This window comes from Symphalangus syndactylus, chromosome 10, assembly GCF_028878055.3.
Source record: "Symphalangus syndactylus isolate Jambi chromosome 10, NHGRI_mSymSyn1-v2.1_pri, whole genome shotgun sequence".
Taxonomy (NCBI): Eukaryota; Metazoa; Chordata; class Mammalia; order Primates; family Hylobatidae; genus Symphalangus; species Symphalangus syndactylus.
The window spans coordinates 65,133,924-65,157,429 of NC_072432.2; the positions used below are offsets into that span (position 1 = coordinate 65,133,924).

General features: G+C 39.0%; 1 protein-coding gene and 1 pseudogene across 12 annotated transcripts in view; one reads left to right on the top strand and one right to left on the bottom strand.

The window, feature by feature from the left end:
- The window catches only part of ANKRD17 (ankyrin repeat domain 17), a 187,410-nt gene that overhangs the window by 153,191 nt on the left and 10,713 nt on the right, over positions 1-23,506 (top strand). For 11 of the 12 annotated variants that reach the window (XM_055297355.2, XM_055297356.2, XM_055297357.2 and 8 more), the window contains 6 exons: positions 6,350-6,521; positions 10,362-10,809; positions 11,611-11,766; positions 15,019-15,168; positions 16,627-18,260; positions 22,773-22,970. In XM_055297355.2, the coding sequence (XP_055153330.2) occupies positions 6,350-6,521; positions 10,362-10,809; positions 11,611-11,766; positions 15,019-15,168; positions 16,627-18,260; positions 22,773-22,970 (2,758 nt within the window). The remainder of the gene's footprint in view (positions 1-6,349; positions 6,522-10,361; positions 10,810-11,610; positions 11,767-15,018; positions 15,169-16,626; positions 18,261-22,772; positions 22,971-23,506) is intronic. The other variant, XM_055297358.2, reaches the window with a different exon arrangement.
- On the bottom strand, positions 9,468-10,065 carry LOC129492262 (high mobility group protein HMG-I/HMG-Y-like; annotated as a pseudogene).

Here is a 23,506-nt window from a genome sequence, read left to right on the forward strand (position 1 = left end):
CTTTATCTTACTGAACTAATAACATTTGATATACTGTCTTCACTTGGCTTTCATGCCACTACAGGCATTTTTTTTCCTCCTACCTGTCTGGATGTTCCTGTGTCCTCTTGCTGGTTCCTCCTCTTCTCCCCTACCTTTTAGCGAAAAGCCTTTTGACTTGTTACATGGTCTTTATCCACTGGTGGTCTTGTCCTGCCCCCTAACTTTAAATGTACACCAGTTGATCCCGAATGTTCATCTCTAGCCCAGACTTCTTTGCTAAACTTCAGTCTCATATATTCAGCTAGCTGTTCAACATCTCCATTTGAATACCTAATTAGACATCTCACACTTGATGTGTCCAAATATGAACTCCTGATCTTTGCCCACCCCAAACCCACAACTCTTAATGCTCAGGCCAGAAACCTTGAAGTCATCCTTAATTTCTCTCTATACTCAATCGCTTTGAAAAATCTCGTTACCTTTGCCTGAAAATTAGCTACTCAGGAGGCAGAGGTGGGAGGATCACCTGAGCCTGGGGAGGTCACTGCGGTGAGCTGTGATTGTGCTCCTGTACTCCAGCTTAGGCAACAGTGTGAGACCTTCTCTCAAAATATAGATATATAATCTTTATCACTTCTCACCATGGTTCAAACAATCAATTTAATCTCATACCTGCATTAGTCATTTAACTGGTCTCCCTGATTCCATCATTGCTTGTAGTTTATGTAGCACTCTGATCCTCTTCAATTATCTAAATCAAATCATATCACACTTCTGTTCAGAGCCCGACAATGACTTTCCATTTCCCTCTCAGTAAAAGACAGTCTTTAAAATGCTCTGCAAGGCCTTAGGTGATCAAGCCTCCTGATACTGTTCCCTGAAACTCATTTTCTACTGTTCTTAGCCACACTAGCTTACTTGAATATACTGGGTCCAGTTCTAACTTAGAGCTTTTGTACTGGCTCCTTTTGGCTGAAATATTTTATGTCCTTCAGGTGTTCACTTCATCTCATGAGGGGTACACTGATTACCCTATTCGGTGGCTCACGCTTGTAATCCCAGCACTTTGGGAGGCCGAGGCGGGCGAATCACGAGGTCAGGAGATCGAGACCACGGTGAAACCCCGTCTCTACTAAAAATACAAAAAATTAGCTGGGCGTGGTGGCGGGCGCCTGTAGTCCCAGCTACTCGGAGAGGCTGAGGCAGGAGAATGGCGTGAACCCGGGAGGCGGAGCTTGCAGTGAGCCGAGATTGCGCCACTGCACTCCAGCCTGGGCGACAGAGCAAGACTCCGTCTCAAAAAAAAAAAAAAAAAAAAACAAACAAAAATCAAACCCCCCCCCATTTGTCTCCATACACACATTTTTCATCTCGCTGCTCTTTTCCCCTTTTTTACGTTGCACTTACCACCTTTTAACAAACTATAATGTATGCGTTCTATTTGTCTGTATCCACCCTCCCCTAACCAACTAAATGTAAACTTGAAGACAGGGATGTTTTATCCGGTTTACTGATGAAACTAGAACTGTGCATAGCACATAGCAAGTTACCAGAAAATTTTTGTTGGCTCTTTCCCCTACCTTCCTTTGAAACTTCTTGATCTCTTTCTGCTGTTGATATTACTACTCTTTATTGAGAAATGAAATCTTGATGCTACTTTTAGGTTCTCAATTATTTTTGCCTCCCATTCTTTACATCCAGTAAATGAATTAACTTGGTAAGTTAACTTAGACCAATATCTGGCACATATTAGACCCTCTATATATTAGCTGTATTAGCATTGTCATCATGATTATTATCATCATCACTACCATCACCTTTTATTTAGCTTTGGCAGTCTCTGTGTCTGCCTTCTGTTCCATCCACTTCCTCTCTGAGTGATCACTTCTCACCCAAAATTTTGCATTTGGCTTCTTAAAAGTCTCCCTGTATACATATCTGTGTCCCTCTCTTATCTGTTGTCTTCAGTATTCCTTTTCTGCTCTGGTGTAACTTTTCCAGTTTCACTTTTTTTTTTTAAAGATGGAGTCTCACTCTGTTGCCGGGCTGGAGGGCCGTGGCGCAATCTCGGCTCACTGCAACCTCCGCCTCCTGGGTTCAAGCGATTCTCCTACTTCAGCCTTCTGAGTAGCTGGGACTACAGGTGCGCACCACCATACCCAGCTAATTTTTGTATTTTTAGTAGAGATGGGGTTTCACCATGTTGGCCAGAATGGTCTCGATCTCTTGACATTGTGATCTGCCCACCTTGGCCTCCCAAAGTGCTGGGATTACAGGCATGAGCCACCGTGCCCAGCCCACATATTTTTTTAATACATGGGTGGGATGCCTTACTTTCTCCTCAGAAACCCTCAGTGCCTCTTCGTTGATTGCATAGGAAATTCTAAACATTCAGGTCTTCCTCTTATTTCTCCAGGCTCATCTTTCACTGTGGTTCGCTACTCCTCACATACCCCATTCACTTTCATATATCCAAATCTGCAGTATTTGTTTAGTCTGAACTGGCTCTCCCCAAGTCCTTAAATTCTCATCTTATAAAGCCTAACTCCCAAGTGTCACTTTGTTTCCTGAGCCCTCAATTAGAAATCATCAGTTGAGTTAGTGCCCTTTCCCATTCCACAGTGAAGTTATTTTTTTTTTTTTTTTTTGAGACGGAGTCTCACTGTGTCGCCCAGGCTGGAGTGCAGTGGCGTGATCTCGGCTCACTGCAAGCTCCGTCTCCCAGGTTCACGCCATTCTCCTGCCTAACTTGACCCTTTTTCTCAAAGCCTCTAACCTCCCCCACATACACTAACAAACATAACAGCAGTTCTCCAAGAAGTAAAATGAGATTTAGGCTTATGAGAGAAAGTGAGAGAAAATACAGAAAGTGAGACTGAATTTTTAGTTTTATTTTCTTATGCCTCTGGACGTACTTGAATCTTCCTGGTTTAGTTACTCTTTCCATATGCTCTCTGGGATTTTCTATCAGTTATTAGCACCTCTCCCTATGCCTTTATCTTCAATTTCTACTGTTTTACTAACTCCTACCCACTACCTACAGCTTCAGTCAAGGTAGAGGTACAATCAAGGTAGCTCTATCCTAATGAAACTTTTTCTCAAATTTAGTATTTTGCCTTTCTTTTAATGCTTATAATAATCTCTATGTCTTATTAACTATTTTAAATTAAATCTCAGCTCAGAACCATGTGACCTGCTTCTCCAATAAACTAACTGTGGTGGAGGTAACCAATGGCATCTTAACTGACAAATCCTTCTTTTTTTAAATTTTATTTTTTGTGTCTTTTCATTTCACAAAGCACGCCAAATCCATTTACCTCTTTTCAGTTCTTATTGATGCCCACCACTTTCGTGAGGTTTACCAGTGTTGATCTGGCTGGCCTTCCTTCTCCCATTGGAGTTGCTTTCTCCTGTTTGTCTTCCTCTGATTATGCTTTTCAGAAGCTTCATTTGTTCTTCCTTTACCCCTTAGATATTCTCTCTGTCACACACACATATACATAAACTCTCTCTTTATATATGTATAATATTTATATATTTTATTATATATAGTAAAATAGTAGGTATATGTGTGTATGTATACACACACACACACAGTTATACCTTTTTCCTCTGGTTACCTCATTTGTTAGTTTCAGCTACCACCTGCAAACTTATGATGCCTCTTAAATCCTGTATCTGTACACTTGCTAATTCTGCTTACTTTTAGAGCTCCATACCATGTAAAGTTGGGTCATTTTGTAGCCATAACTTGGTATCTCCCCCCAGAAAGTTTCCCTAGGACCTCTGAATTAGTGCCCTACCTACTCTTAGTGAATTCAGAGGGTTAGTAAAATATATCAGATTATCAAAACGCCGGCATTAAAACTTCAAAATTTAGAAACGAGTAAATACTTACCTCTTAGGGTTAAACTCTGAAGTTCCATAATCCAAACTCATATTACTCTTGCCAAAGGGCTACCCCCGACTGACTCTACCAGCCCTGAGAAATTTACATATCTAAGACCCAGCCACACCCTATGACCTACCCAGACCTACCCAAACCTACCACTCCCATCAACATCTAGGACATATGGGCTTAAAATGAAATCCTGCTTTCTGAATTAAAACTTTTATTCTTTTAAAAAAATTCTCCACTCCCAAATCCCCCCTGCCCCCCGCTTAAATAGCAGTCATAATTAGCTCCTGCTACCAGACAAGCTCAAAATTCCAGCAAAATGAACAACCCATCATGGATAAGCCAAAACTCTAAAACTTCATTTGCTGTTTTGAGTCTCCCCCAAACCATTCCTTTCCCAGGATTTTTCTGTCTGTACAGATATGATACAGATAAAATATTGATTTTGTTATTCCTAATCCTGAAGTAGAGAGACTTAATACACACTTGTAGCCATAGCTGCTTTGATAATATGTTTTTCTGGTGCACGTTTCACCTTTGCTTTCACTCCTCCTCTCCCTCTTATACTTACCTGTTCCACTAAGTCAAAGCTAGACAGAACAACCAGACTTCTCCCTCCTTCACTGGGGTCCACGTGGAGAAAACACATAAACAAGGCTCAAATGAGCTGAGTCACACATGCTCAGTTTCTTCTTTCAAACTCACCAGTCAGATATTGCTCCTCCCTTGTGGTGATCCAGGGAGTAAAGGTCACCAGTTACTGTTTTGTTCCTAATACTTAAGCAGGGGTAAAAGCTCGTCCTCTACTGATCTTCAGACTGGAGCTTTCTGGGAGTCCAGCAGAAATTTCCAGGGTTATGATGCAGGCAGTTTCTGTATCTTTAGCTTTTAGATGCATTCTTTCCTAAAATCGGTCTGCTGGAGAAAGTATGGGTATTCTACATACAGGTTTTCCTTCACTGTTGCCCTTTTCAGGAATAAGACTTATCTCTCACCTAGCCTAAGGTAAGTATGTTGCATTACCCCCAGGGTGTAAAAACCTGGTGGTGGGCCAAACTTTTCAAGAACCTAGCAGAGAGCTGGTTTGACTGTCATGGGTTATCAGAACTTATTAACCTTAGTGTCACTAAAGTTGGTATACAATCCCCCGCTGCTAAATTTGGCTTAAAAAAAAAAAAAAAAAAAAAAAACCGGAGAGGGTTAATTTGAAAGGCAGGAAAGAGAATATCTAGCAAAAGCACAGCACTTAAAAGATGAAGTCAGACTTTTTTGAATGAAAACTAAATATTGTTTGGCTTATGAATTTGTGAGGACTGGTTTTACATGTTGTAGGCTCCATGCCTTAACTGACATTGTTTTGACACATATTTAAAATACACATAAAATAATTCAGAATGCTAGATTATGGGTGGAGAACAGTTTTTAAAAAACATCTTTTAGATGACATGCAGACAGAGTTTGAAGATGATTTTCATACCTTTATGAACCAAGAAGGAAAATTTAACAGTTAAAATAGTTTATTAAGATATATTTTTGGACTTTTAAACCTACACTTAGTTTTTTGACTATGAAGGTAATAATGTACTCATTTTAACAAATAGAAACAATGTATAGTTATATAAAGTAAAATTGAAAGTCACCATCTTTCTGCTATCCCTCCTCCTGTTCCACCCTCCAGAGGTAGTCTCTGTTACCCTTTTATTTATAACTTTTATGGTTTTTTTTCTGTATTTATACAAATTGATGCACAAAGAGGGTTCTCTTCTCTCATAAAAGTGATTATTAGTCTTCAGTGTGCCTTTTTTTCTCCTAAGAAATGTAAATAGCATTTTCCCAAGTACGTATTTATAATACTTACGGTGGCTATCTAGTGTTCTGTGAATATATACTGTTAATTTATTCCTTCCCATTGATAGATTTACCTTGTTTCCATGTATTGCCATTATAATCAATTTGCAAAGAAAATTTCTGAACCCTTGTTTTTTCACTAGAGATAGACATTTTATAGAATAAGTTGTTAGGATAAGATAAGCAGTTTGTAATTTTTGTTAGGAGGCTTTCAAATTACTTTTTCTAAAATGTAAATACTCATGCCCACAGCAGTACAGGAGAGAATTCAGTTTCTCAAACTTGTGCTGATATCTGATGCCTTTTTAAATTTCGCCAAATTAGTGATCAAAAAATGGTACTTTGTCAGTTCAACTTACATGTCCTTAATGATTAAAAGCTATGTATCTGTTTATTATTTACCCATTTTAAAATTAGTCTTATATTGTTAATTTGATCTTGATATTGTAAAAATAGTCTCTTTAGAGTGGTTTGAATATGATCTTGATAAAACAATGAATTGAACTAGATGACTTTGAATTTTATGATATCATGGTTTCCTTATGATTAAATGATTATGTGACAACTTCTTCTCCAGGGTAAATTTCAACGTTGCATTTCTGCTTTATTGATCTTTAATAGTTAAGGGAAGAAAGTCGGAGGCTGGCTTTGGCTGCGAAAAGAGAAAAAAGAAAAGAGAAGAGAAGGAAGAAAAAGGAAGAACAAAGAAGAAAACTAGAAGAAATTGAAGCCAAAAATAAAGAGAACTTTGAACTCCAAGCTGCTCAAGAAAAAGAAAAGCTTAAAGTTGAAGGTATTTTCTCTTAACAACCATCCCATTTGTTTTATATTCTAGTTAAAATTATATTTACTTGATTATCAGTCACTCTTGAAAATATACTTTTAAGTTATTAACCCCTTAACATAGGCCAGGCACAGTGGCTCACGCCCGTAATCCCAGAATTTTGTGGTAGGTCAAGGTGAGAGAGTCATTTGAGTCTAAGAGTTCAAGACCAGCCTGGGCAACAAAGTGAGACTGTCTCTACAAAAAAAGAAAAAAAAAATGTTAATTAGCTGGACACAGTAGCATACTCCTGTAGTCCCAGCTAGCTACTGGGGATGGGGGGGGATGCGGAGGGAAGGTGGGAGGATCACTTCAGCCTGGGAGGTTGAGACTGTAGTGAGCCATGATCTGGCACCACTGCACTCCAGCCTGGGTGACAGAGCAAGACCTTGTATCAAAAAAAAGAGAAAAGAAAAGATATATGCTTTTTTTTGTTGTTGACTGAATTCCTCCCTAACTTTATTATGAAAAGTTTCAAAACTACAGACAAGTTGACAGATGATAAAATGAATACCTGAATACATTCCACCTACAATGACAAAATTGTTAAAATTTTACCATATTTGCTTTATTTTTCTCTTTAAGTACTTCTACATATTTTTTTCTGAGCCATCTAAAAAGTAGATTGCAGACATCCTGACATTGCGCCTATAAATCGTTTTTTTTTTTTTTTTTTGAGACCGAGTCTTGCTCTGTCGCCCAGCCTGGAGTGCAGTATCATGCTCTCGGTTCACTGCAACCTCCGTTTCCCGGGTTCAAGCTATTCTCCCACCTTAGCCTCCCAAGTAGCTGGGACTACAGACACGTGCCACCATGTCTACCTAATTTTCGTATTTTTAGTAGAGATGGGGTTTTGCCATGTTGGCCAGACTAGCCTCTAACTCCTGATCTCAAGTGATCCCCCCTGCGTCAGCCACCCAAAGTACTGGGATTACAGGCATGAGCCACCGTGCTGGCCACCTATAAATAATTAAGCCCACATCCCAAGAATGACATTTGCTTACATCATCATAATACCATTTTAGGTATTATAAATGGTAATTTCATAATATCATCTACAATCCAGATCATCGATTTCTTCAAATGGGGGAATTATTTTTAACTAGGTTGTAATCAAAAGGTTATTTGGGATGGAAGTATAGTAATCCTGTCCCTTCATATCCACAGGGGATGGTTTCCAGGACCCTCACGGATACCAAAATTCAGATACTCAAGTCTTTATATAACATGGTGTAATATTTGCATAAAAATTATGCACATTCTCGCATATACTTTAAATCATCTCTATATTACCTCTAATACCTAATATAACGCAAATGCTATGTAAATAGTTGTTATACTGTATTTTTTAAATTTGTATTTGTTTATTGTTTTGTTTTTTGAATACTTTCAATCTAATGTTGGTTAAATCTATGGATAAAGAGGACTGACTGTATTGTGGGAAGGAACCATTGCCATGAAACCACCAAAAATATGTGCATGCAATGTGTGTATGTGTGTTTGTGTTTTGTTTTGTTTTTTAATTTCCCTTCTCCAGCCTTTTATTTTGAAAATTTTCAAACTACAGAAAATTTTAAGGATTAATATGGTGAACACCTCTATGTCACCTATATTTTTAAAACATTTTGGCACACATGGGATGCGTCTTCTCCTTTTTTGAGTAGTTTGCATGTAAGCTATACACATCAGGTGAAGTCACCCCAAGATACTTGATTATGTATTTCCCAGAAAGAGGACATATTTTACATAACTGCAACAACATTAAGAAATTTAATAACTATATAATAATACATAATATACAGTACATACTTATATTTTCCAAACTGTCCCCCCAATTTTTTTTTTCTCTGAGAAAAGGATATATATATATATTTTTTTTTATTCAAGTAACTGCAAATAGGAAACCAGAGGGAGAGCCCCAGGCTGGAAGAAATCATGGCTACCCCTCCCCAGCAGAACAGGGGGAGGAGGTGGTTCCTACACCCTTTACGGTCGATTCAGGCCCCCTTGCTCACTCTGCTGCAGCATCCTAGGGGCAGGGCCCCACCTTCCTTGGGACTAGGGTAGTCGGTCACCCAGCCTGCCATGCGCCATCCCCTCTTCCCCACGAAGAGTATCTTAGGGGAGGGGATCGTGGGCAGAACAGGAGGCAATGAGGATGAACATTTGGTGCTGGTAGTGGCAGCAGTGACGGATGTCGAAGAATGGAACACTGAATAAAAAATACCACCACTGTCCAGAGGTAGTTTGTGAACAGAGGAAAAATGGAACCAGAACCTTGGGGGGGGCAGGGAGGAGCAGGAGGGTTGGGAGCAGGCAGGGTGAGCTCCTTGTTATTGGTGCCCCTTCTGAGGAGGGGAAAATGGCCGAGTGGCAGAAGCAAAGTAAGGATGAGGGAGTGGCCCCAGCCCACCTCAGGTGGTGGCCACAGGGCTTGTGGGCCTCACCTGGACGATAAGTGACTGCATCTCCATCACCGCAATATGTGCTCAGATCCCAGGCGGAGGGCAAGGGGGCTGGGGCCACAGTGAAGAGGGAGTAAGAGGCTCACACCCCTCCTGCCTTCCTGTAGCCAAAGGGGACTGTCCAACCTAGTGCAGGGACTAGGGGAGGTGGGAAAGGATGAGAAGTGTGAGCCCCACGTAGTGACAAACACAGTTTGGCTGGGGGAATCCTGGGGCCAGCACCCCCTCCATTGGCTACACCTGCTGCCAGGGCAGTGGAGTAGGGCATGCCAGGATGAGATGGGGCTTGAGCCCCTTTTAAGGCCAAGGGAACCCTCCCAGACCACACTGGAAAGCCAGAGGGAACAGTGGAGGAGCAGAGAGGGTACCCCCAACACCAGAGAGCAGTGTTGCTACTACTAAGAGAGTGGGGATGCAGCATGTGCAGGATGTGGCTAAGTGGGATGTTAGCATTGTCCAGGAGGGTACTTGTGTATGTGTGGGTGGTCGGGGAGAGCTGGGAACTGAGGCCAGGGGGAAACTGCTTCCCACTCAGCCCATGGGGGCCCTGCAGTGGCTGGTGTGCTGTGTGGTGGTGAGGGCGCAGGTGGAAGGATGGGGGTGGCGGCCGGAGGCAGTGGTGATGGTGAGCCTGGGAAAGGGGTGGGGGTGGTGGAAGCGGAGCAAAAGCTGTCCAGTCCCAGAAGGAAGCTGCTCCTTCAGTGAGGCACAGGCAGCACACACGGTCACTGCTCCTCGTCCGAGGACTCCTGCGAGATGCCCTCCTCTTCCTCCTTCTCCAGTTTTTTGAGTCTGCCCCTTAGTTTCCTTCCTGGAGTTGTGGTGGTTTTCCGGGTCTTGGCAGCTCCCTTGTTTTTGCTTCCCTTTGGTTGGCCCCAAGGTCTCTTAGGTGTTGGCACTTCACTGGGCTCTTTCTGACTCCCTACCAGTGCTGTCCCGGGACTCACCGGAGGCTGCTTGCGGGGCCTGCCCTAGCCCTGCTTCTCAGTGCTGTCCATTTTCTGCTTGGAGGCCAAGGGCTGGCTGGACTTCAAGCTCGACTCGCTCATCTTCTCTAAGGAGCAGGTGGAAGATTGATGGCTGGAATGGCCTTCTTGGAGCCATGCCAGCACCAGAAATGCCCCCCAAAATATTTTTTATAACTGCCTGCTATTCTTTGAACAGAACGTGGGTACACAGAGTATATCAGTCCTATCCAGCTCGTTACCAATGAATGTGAGAATAACTTACATGGCTAATAGTAGTAGAGTATCTCTCCTGGGTTTTTCTTTTCTTCAAGTGCTTATAGCTAAATACATTCTGGGAACACTTAGAACTTGCTAATTCAGTATTGCTACTTTTACAGATGAGCCTGAAGTCTTGACAGAACCTCCAAGTGCCACAACCACTACTACTATAGGTATATCTGCAACCTGGACAACTTTGGCAGGTTCTCATGGTAAAAGAAATAATACCATAACTACAACCAGTTCAAAGAGGAAAAACAGGAAAAATAAAATTACTCCAGAAAACGTTCAAATTATATTTGATGATCCACTACCAATTTCATACAGTCAGCCAGAGAAGGTGAATGGAGAGTCCAAGAGCAGCAGTACCAGCGAGAGTGGGGACAGTGATAACATGAGGATTTCCAGCTGCAGCGATGAAAGTAGTAACAGCAACAGCAGTCGTAAGAGTGACAATCATTCACCAGCTGTAGTCACTACCACTGTGAGCAGCAAAAAGCAGCCATCAGTTCTTCTTACATTTCCAAAGGAAGAGAGAAAATCTGTTTCTGGCAAGGCTTCAATAAAGTTAGTTCCAATTTTTATTTTCAGTGTTTATAGTGTCATCATGAAATACCGTATTACTGAATTTTTTGGTAAAGAAAGTAAATTCGCAACTTGCAGAATAGGATTTTTCTTTGTGCTAAAGAAGGTACAGTTTCAATTGAATTGAAGAATAAGCTTTGTTTAGATTTTGTACTAATGAGACATCAAATTATTTTTACTATGTAATTTCTTTTTTTTTGGTTGTTAAACTTAGCACATGAAAAATAAGGATTGTGGTTTTGAAGGGATTATTACTGTGATTCAACTCTGCTAAATGTGTACCCTAGATAGTATCTTCTTAAAGTTGGCTCTTTAGGCTGGGTGCAATGGCTCATGCTTATAATAATAGCTCTTTGGTAGGCCAAAGTGGGAGGATTGCTTGGGCCCAGGAGTTCAACACCAGCCTGGACAACATAGGGAGACCCTGTCTCTACAAATAATTTTTTTTTTTAATTAGCCGATGTGATGGCATGCGCCTGTGGTCCCAGCTACTCGGGAGGCTGAGGCAGAATGATCACCTGAACCCGATAGCTCAAGGCTGCAGTGAGCTGTGTGATTGCACTGTCGCGCTCCAGCCTGGGTAACAGAGCAAGACCTGTCTCAAAAAGAAAAAAAACAAAAGGCTGTCTATATTATATGCTAAATATGAGGAGAAGTGAAAAATAAGGTCGTCATTTTTTATTTAAAAATAAATTTTAAAAAATTGTGTAGCAGACTACCTTTATCATTTAAAAATTCTACATCTGTTCTATATTTAATGTACTTTCCCTCTCTTTGTTAAAGATTGTCAGAAACTATCAGTGAAGGGACCAGTAATTCTCTATCTACTTGTACAAAATCTGGTCCATCTCCCCTTTCCTCTCCAAATGGGAAGTTAACAGTAGCAAGTCCTAAGCGTGGGCAAAAGAGGGAAGAAGGATGGAAAGAAGTTGTAAGAAGGTGAGTAATTGTTTTTGTCATTCTTTTTATGTGCTATATATCACAGTCAAGTGTTATTTACCTTATAATTAAATTCCTCCTACTCTTTTAAAGGTTGCAAACAAACTGATGGTTCAAGGCTAAATTTGACCAACAGAGAGAGCCTGTGCCATATTTTAGATGAAAAAAATTACATGTTAATTTGGCCCCTCAAAAGTATTGGAGTTTGCTTTAAGAACTATCTTAGATTGTGTCTTTTTCAGCTTCGTTATCTCAAAGCTTTATATAATACAAAGAAGTATTATAAAAGCTACTTGTAAACATTTGATGAATGAGTAGGTATTGATGTTAAACTGTTGATCTAATCATAGTAACTGTTGTCTTTAAATCATAAGGTAACTTTATTTTAAGGGTTTCAGGATAAAAATACTTTGTTTTGCATGGGATTTTAAAAATAATATGTATCCAACAGTAGGAATACAATATCCCAGAAACTTAAAAGGAGATAAGACACCTGAAATCCAGAAAGAATGTTATCCATTGTCACTCTTTGATAACTTATTTTAAAGAACTTTCCAGAAATTTCATAAAAATTTAAACTTTTGGTTATCTGAAACAAAAGCTATAGTGAACCTAACTTAGTAACTACTGTTAATCCCTAAGTGCAGTATACAGGTTTTTGGCTTATTTCCTCCATATTTTGGACCAAATCTTGTCCCCATCATAACTATGTTTATTTCTGTCTCTATTTTCACACACTATACACACATTCTTTCTTTCACTCCTTCACATACACACTCTATTGGATTAATTGAAATCACATCATCAGAATATTCTCTATACAATAATAAGATAATTTGGTTTTTGTATATGCATTTAATACTGTGTTATACAATTTGGAAATGATGATCACTGGCTGATTATCATGCCCTTTAGGGAAAAAAAAAGTTGTCAGGTTACTTAGTTGTGTATATAAAGAACAGGGATCATGCCCTTCCTTTTAGAAAATATGACAATTTTTAATACTTAACCATTCTCAGTAAATAATTTGCTTGTTTATTGAACTATACTTGACTGCTTCCCTTTATTGAGAACTCTATACTGTATTTCTTTTAGAAATATTCATTAATCAGCTTACCAGGAATTCAGGCCTGACACCTGTGGCTCATGCCTGTAATTCTAGCATTTTGGGAGGCCAAGACAAGAGGATCACTTGAGACCATGAGTTCAAGACCAGCCTGGGCAACATAGGAAGGCCCCATCTCTGCTAAAACCAAAATTTAAAAATTAGCTGGGCATGTGGTTCATGCTTGTAATCTCAGCTACTTGGGAAAGATGGGAGGATTGCTTATGCCCAGGAGTTTGAGGCTGCAGTGAGCTATGATCACACCACTGCATTCCAGCCTGGGTACAGAATGAGACTCTGTCAAAAAAAAAAAAAAAAAAAAAAAAAAAAGAAACTCTATAATCTATATCTGAATGTTTAAAATTAAAATGTAATTTTGCAAGTATTAGATGGATTTTTTTTGTTGTTGTTTTTTTTTTTTTGGTTTTTTTTTTTGTTTTGAGATGGAGTTTTACTCTTGTTGCCCAGGCTAGAATGCAATGGCGTGATCTCGGCTTGCTGCAACCTCTGCCTCCCAGGTTGAAGTGATTCTCCTGCCTCAGCCTCCCAAGTAGGTGGGATTACAGGTGCATGCCACCATGCCCGGGTAATTTTTTGTATTTTTAGTAGAGATGAGATTTCACCATGTTGGCCAGGCTGGTCTTGAACTGCTGACCTCAGGTGAACCACCCACCTTGGCTTCCCAAAGTGCTGGGATTACAGGCGTGAGCCACCGTGCCCGGCCTCAGATTTTGCTTTTTATTTTTATTTTTATTTATTTATATTTTTTTTGAGACGGAGTCTCGCTCTGTCGCCCAGGCTGGAGTGCAGTGGCGCGATCTCGGCTCACTGCAAGCTCCGTCTCCCGGGTTCACGCCATTCTCCTGCCTCAGCCTCTCCAAGTAGCTGGGACTACAGGCGCCCGCCACCACGCCCTGCTAATTATTTGTATTTTTAGTAGAGACAGGGTTTCACCGTGGTCTCGATCTCCTGACCTCATGATCCTCCCGCCTCAGCCTCCCAAAGTGCTGGGATTACAAGTGTGAGCCACCGTGCCCGGCCAGATTTTGCTTTTTAAACTCTAGTAGCATTTTCTTTTTCCAGACATTATTAAAGATTTTTAGAAAGTTTTCATATTTGTGGATGGTCATTTTAATGCTGCTATAAGAATACAAGGAAGTAATGAATATTTTTTCTTTTTTCCTGAGAAGGAGTCTCGCTCTGTTGCCCAGGCTGGAGTGCAGTGGTGCAATCTCAGTCCACGGCAACCTCCATCTCCCAGGTTCAAGTGATTCTCCTGCCTCAGCCTTCTGAGTAGCTGGGATTGCAGGTGCACACCACCATGCCTGGCTAATTTTTGTATTTTTTTCAGTAGAGACAGGATTTCACTATGTTGGCCAGGCTGGTCTCGAACTCCTGACATACAGTGATCCACCTGCCTCAGCCTCCCAAAGTGCTGGGATTACAGGCGTGAGCCACCACGCCCAGTCATGAATTTTTAACATCACTCTTTGAGTTACATATATTAGAGAATAAAAAGAAGTGTATGTGTAAAGCACCAAAAGGGGCCCACAAGAAGTCTTTCTTGACTCTTGAGGCTAGATTAGATGCCCAACCAACATATATACACACACACATATAATATATATATATACACACACATATACATGTATATATTATACATATATACATATATGTATATACATATACATGTCTATATATACATATATGTATATGTATATATAATACGTGTGTGTGTACACGCATACTATTGCAACACTCATGACGTGGTGGTGTTTTCATAATTAGCGTGTACATAGTCAATATATGTGGGCAGAAACCCATGTCTATCTTATTTACCATTAGTATTTGCATTAGCACAGCACGTGTCTACGTAGTATGTGCTTTACCGATACAAGTGAAGAATGATAATCAACAAAGCAAACAATCTTTGATAGTGAAATGAGAAGCTATAATAAAGCTTATCTGTCTGTTGCTCCTGGTTGCCTTTTCTCTGTTCATCTAGAATAAGAGTAAATAGAAGAGGCTTATTCAACAATATTTTGTATTTATAGAAAAACATTTTAGTAATACTCTTTCCTCTTTTAAAAATTACAATAACTATTGTTAATGATTAATCTTAATTTATATATACAACTTTTGAACAGGTCAAAGAAAGTATCTGTTCCATCAACTGTGATATCCAGAGTGATTGGAAGAGGAGGCTGTAATATCAATGCTATTCGGGAGTTTACTGGTGCACACATAGATATCGATAAACAGAAAGACAAGACTGGAGACCGGATAATCACTATAAGGCAAAACTTTGTCTCTTACATTTTCTTCCTTTATTTTATTGCACTATAGCTTAATGAAATATAGCCGTATGAGTTTTCAGTGGAACTTTGTGTTACATAGTATACTTTTTAAAATGGGAATTTTATTAGTGTTCGAGAAGATAAACTTTATAGTTTTCTTTTTTCCTAGTTAATACACTTTCGTGTGAAGTGTTTTAGAGACTTATAGGAATTTTGTAGGCATGTGTAGCAAAGGTTTAAATAAATAATTTCTGTACATAAAGCGTTTATATGACATTCTTAAAAATTTGTTCTGAGACTTTAGGGAGAACATTTCTAACATTTTAAGCAGTGGTTTTTCTCTTTCTCAAATAACCTTTGAGATTTGTTATTCTGAGATTGTGTCTTTAGAATTTGAGTTCAGATTTGAATCTGAAGTGAAGATATAACTTATCTTGAATAACTCATCGAATATGTTTATGCCTGAATATTCTTAAAATAAAAGTGATGTTCTAAGAAATCATAAGAATGTAAGAAGCTATATTTAATTAAAGTAAATTCATGTTCCTTTGAAAAAGAGTTTTATATTTTTTAGATGGCAGATATAAGTTTGTGTGAGGCAGATGCCCCTTTGCGTTATATAGGAGGGCTAATAGTTACATCATACCTCAAAAATAAGAAAGCAAGTAGCCATCTCTTTTTTATTCATTGTCCTCCTTCTGACTGGTTTTCCCCTGGGTAGTTGGGTAGTCACAGCCTATCTTATCTAGAAAAGAGGGAACCAGATACCCTTTATTGGTAATTGCTCCCTGGAGTTTCCATAAATATCAAATATTTTCCTGAAGATCCAGCACTAAGGTTTTATATGGCTATTATTGGCCCTATCAGGATTCCTGCGTCATTTTAAGACATCTTCCCAGAGGAGTTACAATAATTATCCTACTAATAGACAAACTACTAATGAATTTTTAGTAGACAGAGTCCTCCCAGATACCAAGATTTAAAATAAAATACTGTTGTCTTACTCGGTTGTATTATTTTCCTTGTTTACTTATATTATTTTTAGTGTTGATTAACTGTTTCAATATTTTTAGTATTAAATGTTTCAATAACATTGTGGATTACATAGGCTTTTATGTGCAGTGGTTTTTCTAACTGTAGTGTATTTTACAGTAGGAAAATGGTTTCTTAGTCTAAGGAAACAATAGTGAAATGTATTTTTGAAAAATAAGTCATTTACTATTCCTCTGAAAAATAAAAGTAGTAATTCAGGAGAGTTTATTGCTTTGTTTGTAGAATACCTCAATAATGGTAAGAAAATTGCTGCCCAGCTTTTGTTATCTGTCCTTTGTTTGTATGTGTGTATGTATATACACACAAAACTGTGTGTGTGTTTGTGTACATACATACATATTAAAAACACTTTACATACTCAAAAGTAGGGAAAATTCTACCTAATTTTTTTTTCTCAATTTATAGGGGTGGCACTGAATCAACAAGACAAGCAACTCAATTGATTAATGCTTTGATCAAGGATCCAGACAAAGAAATTGATGAACTTATTCCAAAGAATCGTTTGAAAAGCTCCTCAGCAAATTCCAAAATAGGGTCATCAGCACCTGCCACCACTGCTGCTAACACTTCCTTAATGGGAATTAAAATGACAACTGTAGCTCTGTCATCAACATCTCAAACTGCCACAGCACTCACTGTGCCTGCAATTTCTTCTGCATCCACTCACAAAACCATTAAGAACCCAGTGAATAATGTGAGGCCTGGTTTTCCAGTTTCTCTTCCATTAGCATATCCTCCTCCACAGTTTGCACATGCTTTGCTTGCTGCTCAGACTTTCCAGCAGATCCGTCCACCAAGGTTGCCCATGACCCACTTTGGAGGTACTTTTCCACCAGCTCAATCTACTTGGGGTCCTTTTCCTGTCAGGCCTTTGAGCCCTGCCAGAGCTACTAACTCGCCTAAGCCTCACATGGTGCCTCGCCATAGCAATCAGAATAGCAGTGGTTCTCAGGTGAATTCAGCAGGTTCTTTAACTTCAAGCCCAACAACTACAACCAGTTCATCAGCTTCAACGGTGCCTGGTACATCTACAAATGGCAGTCCAAGTTCACCTTCTGTCCGAAGGCAGCTTTTTGTCACAGTTGTGAAGACATCCAATGCCACCACAACAACAGTCACAACCACAGCAAGCAACAACAACACTGCACCCACAAATGCCACATATCCTATGCCTACTGCCAAAGAACACTATCCAGTATCATCCCCATCTTCCCCATCACCACCAGCCCAGCCAGGAGGGGTTTCTAGAAACAGCCCTTTGGATTGTGGATCAGCATCTCCAAATAAAGTGGCATCTTCCTCCGAACAGGAAGCAGGTAGTCCACCAGTAGTAGAAACAACAAACACTAGACCTCCAAACAGCAGCAGTTCTTCTGGGAGTTCATCAGCTCATTCTAATCAGCAGCAACCTCCGGGATCTGTTTCTCAGGAACCAAGACCACCTCTTCAGCAGTCTCAGGTTCCTCCCCCGGAAGTTAGAATGACTGTTCCTCCTTTAGCAACAAGTTCTGCTCCAGTGGCGGTGCCTTCTACTGCCCCAGTGACTTACCCTATGCCTCAGACACCAATGGGATGCCCCCAGCCTACTCCTAAAATGGAAACCCCTGCTATTAGACCACCCCCTCATGGCACAACTGCCCCTCACAAGAATTCAGCTTCAGTGCAAAATTCATCTGTTGCAGTCCTCAGTGTCAATCACATTAAAAGACCTCACAGTGTTCCCTCTTCTGTCCAGCTACCTTCGACCTTAAGTACACAAAGTGCTTGTCAGAATTCAGTACATCCAGCAAATAAGCCTATTGCTCCCAATTTCAGTGCCCCCTTACCATTTGGGCCCTTTAGCACATTGTTTGAAAACAGCCCTACTTCTGCTCATGCCTTCTGGGGAGGATCTGTTGTTTCATCTCAGTCAACACCAGAATCTATGCTATCAGGAAAATCCTCATATTTGCCAAATTCAGATCCTTTACATCAGTCTGATACTTCCAAAGCTCCAGGTTTTAGACCACCATTACAGAGACCTGCTCCAAGTCCCTCAGGTGAGTTTATATTTTCTGACATTCTGCAGCTGTTCATTTGCACAAGTGATGTGAAAATTCTTGGTCATTTTCTAATATTTTTACTCTGACTGGACAATATAGACAAAGATTGTTGGATTTAGTTAACTCAGATGCTGTTGTTTGTGTTTAGTATGGTGTTATTTTTAAAAATCTTTTTTAAAGCTACAATAGATTTTTATTTAATTTTCCATAAATAAGCCTTCTGATCAGGCAGGGTTTTTTTGTTTGTTTTTTGAGACAGAGTCTCGCTCTGTCGCCCAGGCTGGAGTGCAGTGGCATGATCTCAGCTCACCGCAACCTCTGCCTCCCAGGTTCAAGTGATTCTCCTGCCTCAGCCTCCCGAGTAGCTGGGATTACAGATGTGCACCACCACGCCTGGCTAATTTTTGTATTTTTAGTAGAGACGGGGTTTCACCATGTTGGCCAAGCTGGTCTCGAACTCCCAGTCTCAGGTGATTCACCCACCTCGGCCTCCCAAAGTGCTAGGATTACAGGCGTGAGCCACAGCGCCTGGCCTAGGCATGTTTTTCTCTCTCAGAAGTCTCTTATGTTTTAATTTAATAAGGTACTGTCACCAAAAGTTTACATTTATTACAAATACAAAATAACAGATTTTAAAAATTGGGTTTTATTTTGCATTATCTTTTTTATTTCTCAAATAATTTTTAAAATAGAGCTACCCAGTCTGATACGGTAGCCAATAACCACGTGGACCCTGTCTCAAAAAAAAAAAAAAGTTTTAAAGAATAAACATGCAACACAAAATTTAATTTCAGTGTTTGTAGAGAAAGCTTTACTGAAACACAGCAATGCCCACTCATTTGCATATTGTATAAGGCTACTTTTATGCTACAATGACAGAATTGAGTAGCTGGGACAGACACCATGTGACCTGCAAAGCCTAAAATATTTGGTATTTGGCTCTTGGTTGCCAACTCGTTGTCTGTGTTATTGGAAATATGACATTCTGGGACAAAAATTTCCAAGTTTAATGGGAACTCAATGTTATTTTTACCTGTTTCTGTAACATGTAAGTAAAATTTAATGAACGTGGTCAGTAAATATTTCCTTGCTAGAAGTCAACTGAAATATTTATGTGTACTATGAAAAATAATTTATTTTACATTAAAACAATAGAATCAATATAATTAGAGTTTAGATCATTATGTGCCAGTGCATAGGAAGTGCTTTAAGTTTGATTTTTATAGTAGTTGGAATTTAATACTTTACCTTTCCAAAAATGTGATAATCTAGGTGTGGGGTTCAGAAAGGCTAAAATTAAGATTTAGAGAACAAAAAACTAAATTCTTATTTTTTGAAAAGGTATAGAAGAAAGACCTTCTCTGTAAGAAAGGTAAGGTTTTTAGGGAGTGTATAGTTGATTAGAGCCAAAATTAGCATTGAAGTTTAACTTACAAGTCAATTACCTAATTCAGGTCATTTTGAGTTAAAGATACTCTTTTTATTACATAGGAAGTATGTCCTTTTATTTTCTCCTAAACCTCTTTCAGATCCTAATTTTCACTTCTCTCTACTTCTTACTAATTCATTTTGTGTTCCATATTTTTCTTCCTTTAACTTTTCTTATGTAAATAATTTGATCATTTGTATTTTAGACTCAGATCTGTTTTTATAGTTTGTATTTTGAAAAGTTTTTTAAGTCACATAAAGATGTAAGGACAGAATAAGCAGCATAGTAAATAACTTGTGTATTTCCACATTTATTAATACATTCTCTGCTTGTTAACATCTTTTCAAACTCTCTCCCTCACTCCCCTCCCTTCCCCTCCCCTTTTCCTTCTTTCCTCCTCTTTTTTCCTCTCTTTTGCTGCTTCCTTTTCTTCCCCCTTTCTTGTCTTGTCGTACCTGTCTCTCCCCTTCATCCTTCTTTCCTCCTTTTCCGCCTTTTTAGTCTATCTCTATTTTCTTTTCTTCCCCATCTTTTGTCAAATCATGAGAAGATAACTTTCAAACATGATACTTTTCCCCTAAATACTTTGATATGTATCTTCACAATGTTTGCCTTCACAGCTATGCCACTGTTACTGCACCCAATAAAATGAGAATGAATTTGATAGTAACACCCAACATAAAGTGCCATTTTCCCAAATATATTCTTTCTGCCTGTGCGTGTCTCTTTTCCTTGCCATTTGATCTAAGACTCAATCAAGATTCACACATTACTTTTGGTTGTTATGTGTCTTTGGTCTCCCTCCGTCTAAAGTATTCTAGTGCCTTCCTCTGTAATTCTTGACACTGACTCTGTTGGCAAGTTTAATTCAGTGATTATGTCAATCCATGATTAGATTCAGATCAAATATTTCAGGAAGGAGCATCATATAGGTGATGTTTTGAACCTCACACTGCATTTTATCAATGACAGATTGGCTGGATGTGGTGGCTCACACTTGTAATCCCAACACTTTGGGAGACTGAGACAAGAGGTTCATTTGAGGCCAGAAATTTAAGACCCGCCTGGGCAACATTGTGAGAGCTTGCCTCTACAAAAATAAATAAAAAAGCTAGGTGTGGTGGCATGTACCTGTAATCCCACCTACTTGGGAGGCTGAGGCAGGAGGATCACTTGAGCCCAGTAGATGGAGGCTGGGGTGAGCTATGGGCAACAGAGCAATCTCCTGTCTCCTTAAAAAAAAGAAAAAATGATAAATTGTTCCAGTATTGGCTGTGGAAAGCATGGCCATGTGGTTAATATGTAATTATCAGATCTCTTCATTGTAGAATTGTATCTACAGCCCTTTTTTGCCCTGTAGTTTTATACAACTCTTTGGTCCTTAAACCTATTTAAAATCCTACATACATATATATTTTTTATATATATATATATATTTATAAAAATATATATAATATATATATAGTAAATATATATAATAAATATATATATTGTAAATATATATTATAATAATACATATATTATAATATATATTATTATAAATATATATTATAAATATATATATATCATAAATATATATATATATATATATATATATTTTTTTTTTTTTGAGATGGAGTCTCGCCGTGATGCCCAGGCTGGAGTGCAGCGGCACAATCTAGGCTCACTGCAACCTCCACCTCCCAGGTTCAAGCATAAAATCCAATATTGACATGTATTCTATAAAAGCTAATAAAAGGTAAAACAAAAATATAGCTAGGTGTAATGGTGCACACCTGTAGCCCCAGATACTCAGGAGGCTGAGACAAGAGGGTTGCTTGAGCCCAAGAGTTTGTGGCTACCGTGAGCTATGATCCCACCACTGCATTCCACCCTGAGCAACAGAGAAAGCTGTCTCCTAAATTTAAAAAAAAAAAAATCGTTGACAATTATTTTCTTTCTTTTTTTTTCTGTAGTTTTAACCCATTAGACTAAAATCAGGTAGGTTACTTGTGTAAATAATTTAGTGTGTAAACATTTGTAATACTTTTTTAATGAACATATTTCGAAAACAGATGTGTACCTGTAAGAGAGAAAAAGAGGAGGAAGAGTAAATGTTTTATCTGTATCCCTAAAAATAAACATTTTTTTAAAAAAATGTTATCTAAAGATCCCTAAAGGTAAACATTTATTCTTCCCCTTCTTTTTCTCTCTGACAAATACACATACATTCGTTTTTGAAATAGGAACATCTGGAAGTTTCACTTTTGTTTTATATATGGTTTTTGGTTTTGGGTTTTTTAAATAAGTTTGCATTAATTTTATGATCAATAAAGGCAACAAAAGTCCACTTTGACAAAAAGCCCATGTAAAGGAAAACTAATGATCCTTTTTAACTAAAACATTAATGCCCACTAGTGCTGAAAGTACTAAAATCAAGAATTAAATTTGTTCCCAGTAAATTATAATTTGAATTTAAGAGTATAATGTGATAATTGTTTCTTTTATAATTATCTACATAGTTTAGTTTTTTGTGTGTGTGAGACAGGGTCTCACTCTGTCACTCAGGCTGGCATGCAGTGGCTCCATCACAGCTCATTGCAGCCTTAACCTCCTGGGCTGAAGCAATCCTCCCACCTCACCCTCCCAAGTAACTGGAACTACAAACACGCACCACCAAATTTGGCTAAATTTTTTTTTTTTTTTTAATTTTTTGTTAGAGACAGTCTCACGATGTTGCCCATCCTGGTCTTGAACTCTGGGCTCAAGCAGTCCTCTCACTTTGGCCCCCCAAAGTGTTGGGATTACAGACATGAACCACCACACCTGGCCAGGAACTTTTTTTTTTTTTTTTTTTTTTTTTTGAGGTGGGATCTCGATGTGTTGCCCAGACACAGTCTTGAATGTCTGGCCTTAAGCAGTCCTCCCACCTTGGCCTCCCAAAGTGCTGGGATTACAGGTGTGGGCCACCATGCCCAGCCAGGATTTTTTTAATTATCTAAAATAGTTTTGAATATATTTAGGGCCTTTTAGAATTTTAAGGTGTGTCTATTTCTTGCAGGGGTAACTATTATAAATTATGATGACCTTCTACATTGTAGGTATTGTCAATATGGACTCGCCATATGGTTCTGTAACACCTTCTTCAACACATTTGGGAAACTTTGCTTCAAACCTTTCAGGAGGTCAGATGTATGGACCTGGGGCACCCCTTGGAGGAGCACCCGCAGCTGCTAACTTTAACAGACAACATTTTTCCCCGCTTAGTTTGTTGACTCCGTGTTCATCAGCATCAAATGGTGAGTTTTATACACCGTAATTCCGTAAGAATCTGCATATGTTTTCTTAAAAACAGCAGGTTTCAAACCTCATCATAATTTTAATACCATAAAAATGTAATTTGTAGTCTTAGAAGTCTGTGGAATTTCAAAAAAATTTCTAGGTATTTAAATGATTAGAATCAACCTAGGTTCTATCAAACCTAAAATATGAAAGTTTTTCTAAGAGGGATTTTTATTATTTTTATTAGAGACAGGGTCTCACTATGTTGCCCTGGCTGGTTTCGTCAAACTCCTGGGCTGAAGCAGTCCTCCTGCCTCCCAAAGTGCTGGGATTACAGGTGTGAGTCACCATGCCTGTCCTGAGGGAGATCATTTTTGGGGGGAAAAAACTAATCCTTGTACCTGTTATTAATTTATGTTTACTTTTAGTTTTGAGAATACAGCTACCAAGGAGAAAGATTTCTACCCTTGAGTGAAAATTACATCCTTTTAGTCCACCTTTAAATCTCATCTAGGCTGGGCACAGTGGCGTACGCCTGTAATCCTAGCACTTT